General features: G+C 32.9%; 1 protein-coding gene across 1 annotated transcript; it reads right to left on the reverse strand.

The window, feature by feature from the left end:
- Window positions 1–2,891: 2,891 nt before the first annotated feature.
- Window positions 2,892–13,189, reverse strand: LOC128018418 (izumo sperm-egg fusion protein 1-like). Its single transcript, XM_052603897.1, has 10 exons — window positions 12,759–13,189; window positions 6,745–6,911; window positions 6,211–6,285; window positions 5,989–6,072; window positions 5,867–5,887; window positions 5,486–5,575; window positions 5,257–5,375; window positions 4,311–4,464; window positions 4,059–4,227; window positions 2,892–3,076 (listed from the first exon to the last, which is right to left on the reverse strand). Exons 1-10 carry the CDS (start codon window positions 12,881–12,883, stop codon window positions 2,980–2,982), a joined length of 1,101 nt encoding a protein of 366 aa, XP_052459857.1. The 5' UTR covers window positions 12,884–13,189; the 3' UTR covers window positions 2,892–2,979.
- Between the last annotated feature and the right edge of the window lie 62 nt (window positions 13,190–13,251).

The following is a 13,251-nucleotide window of genomic DNA, read 5'->3' on the forward strand; positions in this document are numbered from 1 at the left end:
CTGCGGCCACTCTTCCATCCCACACTCCTCCTCCTGTCAAGCTCAAGAATATGAGGTTTTGTGTTCGTACTTGCCTGATATTAGTCTGAATTTCAGCGCATGTCTTTACATGTCAAAGAACTGGTTTGTGATGCAACACCATCGTCATCACATTAAATGAGAATTTAGTGAAGACTCACTCCACTTGATATGAGACCAACTGTTCATGTGTAGTTTGTTAATTTAGTGCAGTTAATAAAAAAATGAATATGTTCAAATAAAATGAATACAATCATGCTCCTGGCCTGTATCTAAATTACACAAAATGGGATTTTCCTACCATGGCAGTAAGTCGAATACCATTGTTGTTGCTCAAGTTCTTGATGCTACTTCAGGTAATATGTCTATAAAAACTGAAAAGCAAGCAACTCAGAATGAGTTGGAACTATTTTTGTTAGATAAATAAAATATAAAAGAGATATAATGTTTTCCATTGTTTCCATTCGCATCTGTTTATTTCACTATATGCATGTACACCTGTCACATTCAGTGTGTGTGTGTGTAACGTTGAATAATATGTGGTTTTGTGAGGGAGTCAGGATGAGGGTGTTCATTTTAAATGGGTAAACTGTTGTGAGGATGGTGCTGTGGGCTGAGGTTAGAGTAACGGGCCATGTAATGTCACAACTTCCTGTTTGGCAGAGAAAAAGATATAGAAATGTCCTTTATTGCCGTAGCAACAAAATAGGGCCGTTTACTGTCGGAAAATAATTCAATAAAACAAAACTGTGACGACATATATCCTGGATGAATCCTTGTACATATGATAATAATGGCATATACATTAATTTGTCATAAATTAAATACATTTTAAATTAGAATTGAATTTTAAATTATAATAATACATTCAATTAAAAATAATTAAAACAATTTAAATGTAAATATTTGATACTTTTATCATCTGGTAATCACCAACAGGTGTGTAGACATGCATATTGTTTTTATTATTATTATTATTATTAATACATTTTACTATTTCCTTTGTTAACTGCAGATCAAATGATTTCTGGAAGTCATGAATGTTGACACATCCCTAATATTAATACTCTTGACTATATCTTGATGTATGTAGCTAAAATAATGTTTGCTTGAGGGATGTCCCCTCCACGTTTGTTTAATCAAACGTCTCTGTCTCATAAAGGAAATTGATGAGTAATCCAGTGAAAATTGTACTTATTCTATACAAGTGTTCTGTTTCGTATTCTGTTCCAGAGAAAACAATCAAACAAGCTTGAGGAAGAAAAAACTAATGTAGGTAACAGCATGAAAACAAATGAAAAAGAGAAAATGTTTTGGAACAACTATTCGACCTGTGTCTACCCGTGACGTCACCCGTCTCAGTAAAACAATAGGAAAATGCAGAAAGGAGATAAACAATAGATGGAAGCATCAAAACCAGTCACTCAGAATCACAACTGAGCAGAACTTTCAAAATGGATCACTTCCTGCAACTTAAAGGACTTTCCCCAGAATCTCCAGTGACATGATAATATAAAGATATTATAAACATTAACACTGCCATTTTCTACAAAGCTGCTGTGAAATAGTGAAATACTGTGGAAAGTGCTATACAAATAAAATTCACTTAACATGAGCAAAGTTACTCCTGATAAATGTTGTGAAGTGCACGGGAGACTTCAGCCACCTGTTCACGCCGAACACAATACTGTAACTGAAAGAACTGAAAAACAGAGCCATCATCAATCAGATGAAGCCGTGCTGAACAGGAAGTCTGACAGTCTCTCACTTACCAAAGGGGAACTTCACAAGTGTTTGAGAGTTTTCAGCGTACTCTCCTCTGGCCAGAAGAGCGAATAATCCCCAGGATTAACCAGTTGGCAGGGGAATATTAATTCTAGAAAAACATTGTAATCCGAGAGATTAACCTCTCCCACTTTATCTTTTGCTCTCTCCCACGTGTCTGCACAACCAAAACGTGGCATTCATTCATCTGAAACATGTCTTTTTTTATTACCAGTGAATTTATATATTTTACATAGGGTGTTTGTGTGTGTGTGTGTGTGTGTGTGTGTGTGTGTGTGTGACTCAGTGTGTAATTGAATAACATATGACAGGACCTGGTGGACAGATAATAATGAAAATGACATTAACCACTGAAATAAACCCCAAATAAATTACCCATGAAAATCTACCTCTAGAGCTTGTCCCTACGTTTGTCACATGACTTGATGGAAAATAATAATGTCATTAACTTCAGTATAAACTATTGCCGATTGAAGTTTCTATTCATTTCTTTCATTTATTGACTTAAAATTGCTATCAACGTTTCATATATATATATATATATATATGAAATATATATATATAAAAATATTCATATATATATATATATATATATACACACACAATTGTGTGTGTGTGTGTGTGTGTGTGTTTGTGTGTGTGTGTGTGTGTGAAACAGTTTTGAGTTCTGTATAGTTGTGAATACAGCTGTGATATATCAGCATACGTCAGATATTTTAGTATTTATGACTTAAAGGACTTTCCCTCGAATCCCCAGTGACGTAATAATATTAAGATATTATAAACATATAAATACAGTTAAAAGTTAGATGTTTATCATTTTTTTAAAAGAAGTCTCTTATGCTCACCAAGGCTGCATTTATTGGATCAAAATACGTGAAATAGTAATATTGTGAAATATTGTTATAGTTTCAAACAACCGTTTTCTGTTTTATGCAATTTCTCCCAAAGCTGAAATTTTAGCAGCCGTTCCTCAATGTCATATTATAAGCAATATGTCTTTATTTTAATATATTTAAAAGTATTACATAAAAAAATAAATAATAATTCTTACTGACCCTAACATGATTTTAACATATATACATATATTGATCTTTTAAATGGACACATTTGAAACTCATCAGTCTCCTGTGTGTCTGTGGTCTTTTATTCATGTGTCTCTTTGGATCACATCCCTCATTCTGTCACACTCATCAGCTCGATGTCCTCCCCATCCTCCTCCTCTCCTCCTCTCCTGCTGTCTCTCGTGTCGTCCTGTCGCTTCATGGTCAGTCTGTCAGAGCGGCACAAAGCAACATGACAGAATGGATGCAAACAAAGAGTACTTCCTTCCTAATGCTGTCTCTCTGGACAAAATCAGCAGGGTGCCATCGCAGATCCCCCACTCTCATTCTCTCCTCCCCTCCATTCTCGAATTCCCTGCAGCTCAGCTCATACATATACTTTTAACATATATGTTGTAATGTATCTTACAAAAAAAAGTATCTTACATGAATATACATGTTGTGAAGTATGTTACTTAAAGTATCTATAGTCTGCAAGACAACAAAACACACACTATCTGGAATTCTTAAGAATATGTTTAAACAAGGTACAATATTATTGATAGTTGTGTTATTGTGTTATTAATTACAAGCACTGATATTTTAAATAAGCCTTTATTTTCAGTTTAAATTAAATTATAATTTAGTTTAAGTTTTAGAAAGTTTTAGGGTGTTAGGAGCTTTAAAATATGAATGTGAACATATGAAAAGGATTTGTAATAGTTTTAGTTAACAGTAAAAACACTGGCCTCAATATTTCACAAACAAACAATGACAGTAATTCCATCCCATTCCATGCAGATTGTGGGCCTGATTATAATTCATTTATAATACAAATATAAAACAAATGCCACTTAATGGAAGCTTGAATGAAGTGAAATTCGACTTAAATATAATACTGTTACTATATATACAGTAATAGTAACACAAAATATACAAAGCATTCAATAAACATTGTCAATAAAACACATCCACATCCACATTTTCTTTTTTTTTTTCTTCTTTTTTTTTTAAATAAATGTGTTTTGTGAACCAAATCCAGGTAACACCCACAAGTCCTCTCTGGAAAATAACAGCTTGATAATCTAATTACTCATTCTGTCCTTCCCTATCTTTATTTTGGCCCATTTGCTATTTTGTTGTTGTTCAAACTAAAAAGTCCCTTTTTAACAGGTTCGCTGCTTTGCATCTAACCAGCCTGTTAATACATACCTGAGGTTCACTATGATGACAAGGCTGCCTGTGATGCTGAGTACAGTCAGTAAACTCAGTATAATGATAAAACTGCTCCTCTGGAGGATGTGAAGTGTGGCATCATAACCCGAGGGCAGGGACGGAAATGTCACCATCAGTCTAGGGGTTGTAGATGGCAGTGGGTTGACTGAGGGAAAGAGAGACAGATGAGAGGAGGACAAATCTAGACTAGACCTCAGTGAGTTATTACTTTTAATAAACATCACTTGCCTTTCAGTTTGAAATACATGCGGGACAGTGCAGTGTCCTTTTGATCCTGTAGGAGGCAGCGGTATGTGCCTTCCTCATTGACTTTCAGCTGATTGAGAACTATTTTAGACTCCTCTGTCACCACCAGCACTTCATACTCCCCGTCTTGTGACAGCTTGCCATGAATAATAAAAAGTCTGTGTTTAAGTACAATTTCGTAATTAGATTCAAATTAAAGTCAGTGTTATCTGGTCTGTGGATCTCTGGAAAGATCAGTACTTAAGTGTATTTAAAACTGTAGCTTATCAACTGTTTCTTAAAACACTTAAGTACACTTCTAAAAAGTGCGCTTTGTAGTAATGTAAAATTAAAAGTTTCACCTTAAAGTGCATTTAAAATCATCATTTTAATAACCTTTTGTCATGCTTTAAAAAAGTAGCTACTCTTATTTTGAAGGGTTGACTCAAAAACTAAAACCCATTTAAAGTGCTTGATTATAATTTTAACTTATTCAATATATTCAGTGTTATTCAATATTACATTTAAAGTTAATATATTGTAAATAAAATACTTGTCAGTAAATGATGCAGAATGCTTTAACCAAATTTTAAAGACAAAATTATGAAATTAGTTATGAAGATGCACTTACGTCCTACGTAAATGGGTCTTAAATTCAAATAAATTTTCATAAATAAATTTAAACTGAAATAAATTTTCATTCATTTTCAAATAACACGCAACTAAGTTTCTGAAAACATTACATTGAGTACACACTGAAGTATATTCTTTTTAAAGTATATTATTGTAATGAGTACATATCTAATATATATATATATATATATATATATATATATATATATATATATATATATATATATAAAAATTTTTTTATTATTATTATTTTTACATGGGAGTTGTTTGATTCTTTGAAAACAGCAGATGTGTTTGCGTGTCTGTGTGCATGTACATTCTTCTCTCCAGGATGCCAGGAGTAATGGTACTCGGTCTGTCCAACTATAAGAGCGTGCCAGGGCAGGAAACAGTCCAGCACCACCTCCTCTCCTTCATCTGCCTCGAGATGATGCTCTAATGGAAACAGAGAGAATACAAAGAAGAGAGAAGGACAAAAGAGTGTGATGTGTTCATATAGTCAGCTAAAATCATCCTGGTGTGTGTATCCGGTGGTGTTTTCTCACCTCCACAGTCTAGAGGCGGCGTGGCTGACAAACACGTATAGAGCCCATACTGACAGGAAGTGCAGTTCATCACTCTTTGATACAATAGCCCTTAACACACAAGCATCTGTATTCAATCACACACCTTCAGCGAGTTATAAAATACGCATCATCATACTCATACTCTGTATACTCAACCATTTCACATTTCATTTATTACGTTACTTGCTGTTTCTTTGTAATCATTTGTCAAAATTTACAAGCATTTATGGAGAATAATTCATTTCCACACCAATATCTTTTCAGTGTACTAAATAAAGAATATGTGTGTACAAATCTTGACTGTTAATATATTCAGAACAATATTATAGAGAAATATCGGAAACCGGAATTTGTACTTACCACATTTATTTGGACACAGACCTATGAAAACAAGTAATAACAAAACAAGATAATTAGTAAGATATGCTAATAAGATAATTAGTGAGAATCAGATGTTCTGACCAGTTATTGCTGCACTCTACCTTGGGCAACAAAAACCTCCAAATGTTTCCGAAGGATTCTCTTTCCTTTCTCCACAATATTAATCATATCCCACTGAATAGAATCTAAACAAAAACTACACAGCATTAGATTTAAATGGTTTTTGGTCTAAAATAAATGGTTTTTGGTCTAAAATAAAAAGACTAGACATTTTTTTTTTCTTAAAAGGTGAGAGTATATAATCTGCATCCATAAGCATTCACCTGTCCTGTCTTCTTTCCAGTGCCTCTTAAATTCACTCTGATATTCTGTCCGAGCACGATAGAGTGTTGTAGGATCTAAAGCAAACATCAGATAGCGTTCCACATCATCATTTAGAAATATGATTTGAAGACATAAAAAAGTGTCTTGTACACAATCATTTTCCAGTTTTTTTTTTTTTTTTTTAATAGCAAAGTCATCAAAACTACAAAACAAATAGGTATAGTGACCAACAATTTTTTTGTAAAAAAAAAATATATATATATATATATGTGTATATTTCTCAAGGTCTGCCACCCTCTAATTATTATTTTTTTTGTTATTGTAATTTTTATTAATTTTATAATTTTTTTATTCTGTCTTTTTGTCATTTTTATTGGTTGATTATATATGTGTCTGTTTTATTTATTTTTATGTCAGATGATAGTTTTATTTCAGATTATAGAAAATGTGCTCTATACACAATAATTCCTACTAAATCTACAGATATGAATAGCAGTATCTCCCAGCTACTCCCGATTATATAACTGCAGTACCTATGACTCCATGAAACAGTCTGCTGGTGTCCCGATAGTTGACATAAGCGTGCTCAATGATTTGCTGCAGTTCGATCTGATCACGGACAGTGATGTCTTTGACAGAGGACAGGAAGTCTTCATGCACATTACGAATCACCTGGTCACACTGCAGACAGGACCACACACTGGGACACGAACCCAGAATCAAAAGCCAGCCGAAAAGAAATGCAAAAGCCATTTAGTAGAGACAGTGAGGTGTGGCCTTCAAAATATAAAAAGTGAAACTTTGGCATTCTTCAGAAATGTCACTTCAGAGTCAAAGAACCCTTATGATGTCATACATGCAGAAACATTCTAAATTCCATAGCAACACATGCTATTTAGAAATGTCCATGAAGAGGACAGTCACAAAGGATACAAATCTGACAAATAAACATTTTCATATCACAAATATCTTATCAGGTTATCAAAGATGCAGGCGAGTTTGCTTCTTCATTAGCACAGATTTGGAGAAATGTAGCATTACATCACTTGTGGATTATTTGTGGATTATTGTGATGTTTTTATCAGCTGTTTGAACTCTCATTCTGATGGCACCCATTCACTGCAGAGTTTGGGGAGCAAGTGATGTAATGCAATCTCCAAAGATGTAATCTCCAAATATGTTTAGATGAAGAAATAAAATCACGGTTATTTACATTTTGGATGGCCTGAGGATGATCAAATTTTCATTTTTGGGTGAACCAATGTTTCAAAACAAAAAGGTTGTTTCAAATACTGCTGTCAATGCAGACAAAAGGGTTGAGGCAGGTTACTTCCTCTAGATCAGAGTCGTGCTGTCACATTTCATCATCACAGTAAAGTTAGCCCACTCAGTGGTTAAAACTGACAGCGGTGGTCCGTGCCACCTCAACACAGGCCTGATGTAGGTGACAACTGCGAGATCCATTTGCTTCATTCATGACGTGAATTGATTATGTAGGTGTGATGACAGTGAACATATGCACATGAGGAAATCTGAAATTTTTGAAGTTTCCATGTCCTTAAAAAACCATCAAATTACACACTGTTATGAACTCAAGACAATGCACATGCCACAGTCATGCACCTTGATTCACAAAGATTAGCATACAAGCGTTCACGCTGAAAATCTAAGCTTCAAAATCTAATTCAAACCTTGAAATAAGCTTAAAGTTTTAGGATTTTGGAAAAACAAAGAAACATTATGGCGATGATTAAGAAATGTTTAGAATGCGACACTATTTGTAGGTTACTGATCAAATACTGTAAGTACATTTGTGACACTGAAGCTCAAGATGCTCTTTGGATCATCTCAAATCATGCTGGAGAACACAATCATCAGGTTTTTTTTTTAAATCAAGCTTCTTAATATAGTGGACTTAGACTTTTGACCTTACTGTATATGCTTACACACAAACATGCATAAATCCAAATCAATGATTTTTTTTTTCAAAATCAGTCAAAATCTATGTAATATTGCCAACCTGGTACAGAAAGCAGACATGTTAAGCATCATTGTAATCAAGAAATTTATAATTTTAGTCAAATACATGTAAAGGTATTTTGACACCAAAAAGATAAAAGAATAAAAGATTATGAGCAGGGAAAAGATGTAGTTAGTTGATAGTTTATCACTTGCCAGAACATGCTGGGTAAAGTTCAACATATATTGTCCCTCCACACAGAAACTATATGTTGAAAAGATAATTTATGTGCCCATAACCATGAGTCTACATGTGTGCTTATCGATAAGTGTGCAAAATAGTGCGCATACTGTACAGTGCCAGTCTTCATCCATACACACACACTCTTATGCTTACTGGTTTTCTAAAAAGACATTTTCGTATGATTCACATCATACAAATTCATGTTAAATAACCACCTGGTAAAATAGATATGTTTTCCATGAGACCGTTGCTTGGTTTTTATAGTCCTTACAACAGTTTACAACTTTTACAGTGAATAAATAATACAAGACTCTGAAACTCAAGAATAAGGGATGAGACTAAAGAAAAGCCATTCTCACACACCCTCAGAAACCATAATAATAATAAATAATAAAGTTATTGTGCCCAATCTCCAGTGTCCAGACAGGTGTTTGCTGAAGAACTCTGCTCTCTGATGGCTTGATGTACAGTATCATGATTTAAAAGATCCAGACTAGTGTTAAAGGGACACTCAACCTTGAAAAAAAAAAAACCGATAGAAGCACTAAATGAACACTCCTGGAATTTTATTCTAATTCACTTTTACTTTCTTGGACCCTTTTTTTTTTTTTTTTTTTTTTTTTTTTTTGACCCCTCTTTCATTTTTCAGCATTTGAAAGATTTATACGTTTCAAACAATATTTTGCCATTTCCTGAACTTTTGTACAGCACGATCAAAATAATGAATGTATATCAAATTGTGTATCAACATTTTTTTACATAATTAAGAATTGTATGGGCAGCAATATTTACTTCACATGACAATGCTGGTGGTTTGAAGTCCAGGAAGTGGAAAGTGAGTGAAATTTTTCTAATCTAAAAATGGTTATTTGATCCTGATGTATGTGTTTATTCATCAGTGGTTTATGCATTTATAAAACAACCCCTGTAAAAAAGCATAACCCCTTTCATAAGAGACTCTGAGAGTGATCATGGATCAGCTTATGTTTCCTGTTCCTATGGCAACTGGCACTCTGTCCTGAGTATCTGTATTATCAGTCATATAACACACACTGATAACACTAATCTTCATTAATTGGATTCTCAAGGACAGGGCAGGTAATCATTCACAAATATAGGAATACATGTCTTACAGTCATCAAGATACAAGATAATGTACTGTACGAATAAAGATAGAACGCAACATTTTTAGTAAGTTTCACAGTAAATAAAAAGGTAAATGTTCTATTATTTCAAAATGCATTGAAAAAGTTATTTTTCAATGACAAAATAAAAAGAAATTAAAATGTACAGGTATTATCTTTTCTTTTTTTTAGTAGAAGACAAAATGTAAAAGCGTTTTTTGCAGTGACTTTACTCATGCTGAAATTCATCTCTCATTACAACAAAACAAGCATTTCTATTTCATTGTCATTCCCATTTATATTGTTTATATATATATATATATATATATATATATAATGCAGATTTAATCACTGAAAATGATATTTGTTAACAGTGAAATACATACAAATATGTTTTGATTATGCAAATTTACGTCATTTTTTGCCACATTCCAAATTTTACACAAACCAAATATTGTCATAATCGCCTATTTATTGATCAGATGAACCATTTGTCCACATTATACATTGTGTGCATAGAAAACTGTGGATGTTTAAACATGGAGATAGAATTGTTGCATAATTCAATATAAACAGATTATGACCCAAAAATAAATGTAAAGATATTAACCAAAATTAAACATACTTACAAATAAATAGAATGAGATCCACAAATAAATAGAGTTTCACAAACAAACAAATATTTATTTGTTGTTGTCAAATAAAGAAAATGAGATTTGCAAATAAAAAACATATTCACAAAAATATATTTTTATGTCACAAACAACTTTTCCTGGTATTCATTTGTGACTTATAAATAACAGGATTCAGCCTCATCATAAACATTTGAGATTGTCTAAAAGGTTAAATTGCCGTCAAACAAAAGTTTTTCCCTAAGCCACTTAAATGATATATGCGAGCAGCTATGTGGATCTAAGTATTACTAATATTTTCAAACATTAATTTAAAGTATCACAAAGTTGCCATTGTTTGGGGAGGATATGGTGCAGGTGTGTTGAATAAAAATTCATATAAATGTAAGACAGGACATTTAAAACACTTGATCTCGCAAACAGTAATTTCTATGAATCAGACTTACAAGCTTTGATTGTAAAAGTTACTTAACAGCATCCAAAGTTAATGCATGGTTTTTATTTACATTGTCCACTCTCAATCCGCAGTACAAGCTGCAGTGATGCTGAGGCTGAGGATGCTGAGGGATGATTTGAGCCCATATTTGATATTACACGTGTTATATATTTGTTACCATGATTGTGCTTTAAAAGGCTAAATAAACCTTGCCATATGTCATGTCTACTCTTCTCTGTGTCGCTGCATTGCAACAGCTGTAACTGCAACGGCACACATCAAAGCAAATGTGCGAATCATTTGTCTTTCGTCATGTCGCACCTCGTCCAGTGTAGACAGCATCGCAGCAGATTTCTGTTTGCTTTGGACACGTCATGAGGCCGGTACTGATGATGCACTGCATCTTTGAATGCTATTATATCATTTATAAGTTTACCCTCATTCACTGATTCGATGGAAATATTAAGAAGCCTTACACTCCAACAATCTTTTGTCACAATGTTTCTGAAACTCTACAATTTATTTTGTGGATCTCATTCTATTTATTTGTAACTATGTTTAATTTTTGTTAATATCTTTACAATTATTTGGGGTCTATAATCTATTTTTTTTTTTGTAATTATGCAACAATTCTATTTCAGTATTTAAACAGTATAGAATGTCTAAAGTGCCAAAAGACAAGCATTATAGCATATCTACTGAACTATTCAAGTTATTTAAAAAGTGGCAGCTGCCAAATAGGCACAAAAAAAAAATCTTCACGTTTTTATTTGTATTACTTTTGCAAAGGTGAAACTAGGTAAAATGGTGAAAGGTTGCTTTCGTCAAAGTTATATCACTGTTTCTTAAGCTTTGTGCCTTTGTGCCAATTATCTTACATAACAGTGAGACCGTTATTAATTATAATATGTAATGAAAACATTATAAAAATATCCTTATTATCCTTATTACAACTTTAATGTTACTCTACTAATATAATGTGCAGAATCCACAAATTGCTCAAATTATAATCCAACATTAAACATTCAGACATCAGTATCAAACTATATAAATATAAATGTACTGTATGCGTTAAACTTATCTTAATTGATTCCAATGTGTTTGCAAGCGTAATTTGGGCATGTTACGTATCAATATATGGAGTTGCATGTTTAATCTTATCAACAATCTGAACCTTTTCTGATTGCTTTAACTGACAATCCTAAAGGACAATTATATAAAACTTTGTCCTAACTGGTGTTGGTTCAAGTGGATATAACCCCTAATTATGTTTTTGGAGAAAATATAAGCATGCACTAGTCCATGTCTTTACACCTCACAACCTCACTGCTGCAAATCTCTTTTCATTGGACATCGTCGAAAAACAAAAAAACAAACAACAAAAAACCTTTCAGTACACAACACAGATTTCTGTGGTACATATCTCATAAAGCCCTCCAGTTTTGTTCGATTGTTTCTGCCTTCTCTCTTTGTTGCTGTCATTTGTCGGTTTGTGAAATCTTTTGGCTTTGTTCTGTGATGATGCTTTACTGTTTATTGCTCCCTTAATAATTTACTTTTATTCCTTTAGCAAACACTTTTCCTTTAGCTATTACAAATAATATCTTATTAATATCTTATTTGTTTTGATTGGTTCTGAGCTTCTACCAAGAAGCCCAAGGAAATGCCACATATGTTCAGAATCAATAGACATGAAATGTGTGATTAATTAGATTTATTATAATATCATACATTTATTTTATTCATTCATTTATTTATTTAATGTTAAAAATGATTTATAGTTCAAAAAAGTGTTCCATTGAACTTTAAATTCATCAAAGGATCCCGAAACAATGTTAATAATAAGAAATGTTTATAGCAAATCATCATATTAGAATGATTTCTGAAGGATCATGTGACACTGAAAACTAGTAATGATGCTGAAAACTCAGCTTTGCATCACAAGAATAAATCATATTTAAAAATATATTCAAATAGAACACAGTTATGTTAAATTATAATAATATTTTACAATATTACTGTTTTCACTGAATCTTTGACCGGACAAATGCATCCTTGGTGAGCATAAGGGTCTCCTTTTTAAAAACATGAAAAATAGTATATGGCCAAATAAAACGTACATGCTTCTTCAGTCTTGTGTCATGAATCTTACCTGTCTGAATTGTTTTTCAGTGCTAATGAAAGCTTCTCCAGCGGTCTTGACTGAATGGATTTCAACAGGCTCTCTATCGATAAATGGTTAGGTAACAGTACTCCAAGAAAAGAAAAACAACACATTAAACGCCTTTTTTTTTTTTTTTACAAAGCAAAAAATTAAATATAGACTATATAAATAGATTATTGATTGTATTATGTCATATACTGTGTACGAATAAGAACCGCACCACTGAAAAAAAGAAAGTTTTGCAGTCATGCGGACCATAGTTTAATGCACATTTTATTAAGAGAGTCATCGGGGGGTTATCAGGTTTTGGTGGGTGTGTTTTGTTCCTTCGAAGTTCTATAGCGTCAGTAATACACCTTTGATTTAGTCTGCCCATCTAGTTAATGATCAGTGAGCTGGATTGGTTTTTGTCCGTTCTGGTTGGTGGTGGAAACATCAGGCCAGATAAGACTCTGATCATCATCAGTATCACTTATGTTTA

Source organism: Carassius gibelio, chromosome A8, assembly GCF_023724105.1.
Source record: "Carassius gibelio isolate Cgi1373 ecotype wild population from Czech Republic chromosome A8, carGib1.2-hapl.c, whole genome shotgun sequence".
In the NCBI taxonomy this organism is placed as follows: Eukaryota; Metazoa; Chordata; class Actinopteri; order Cypriniformes; family Cyprinidae; genus Carassius; species Carassius gibelio.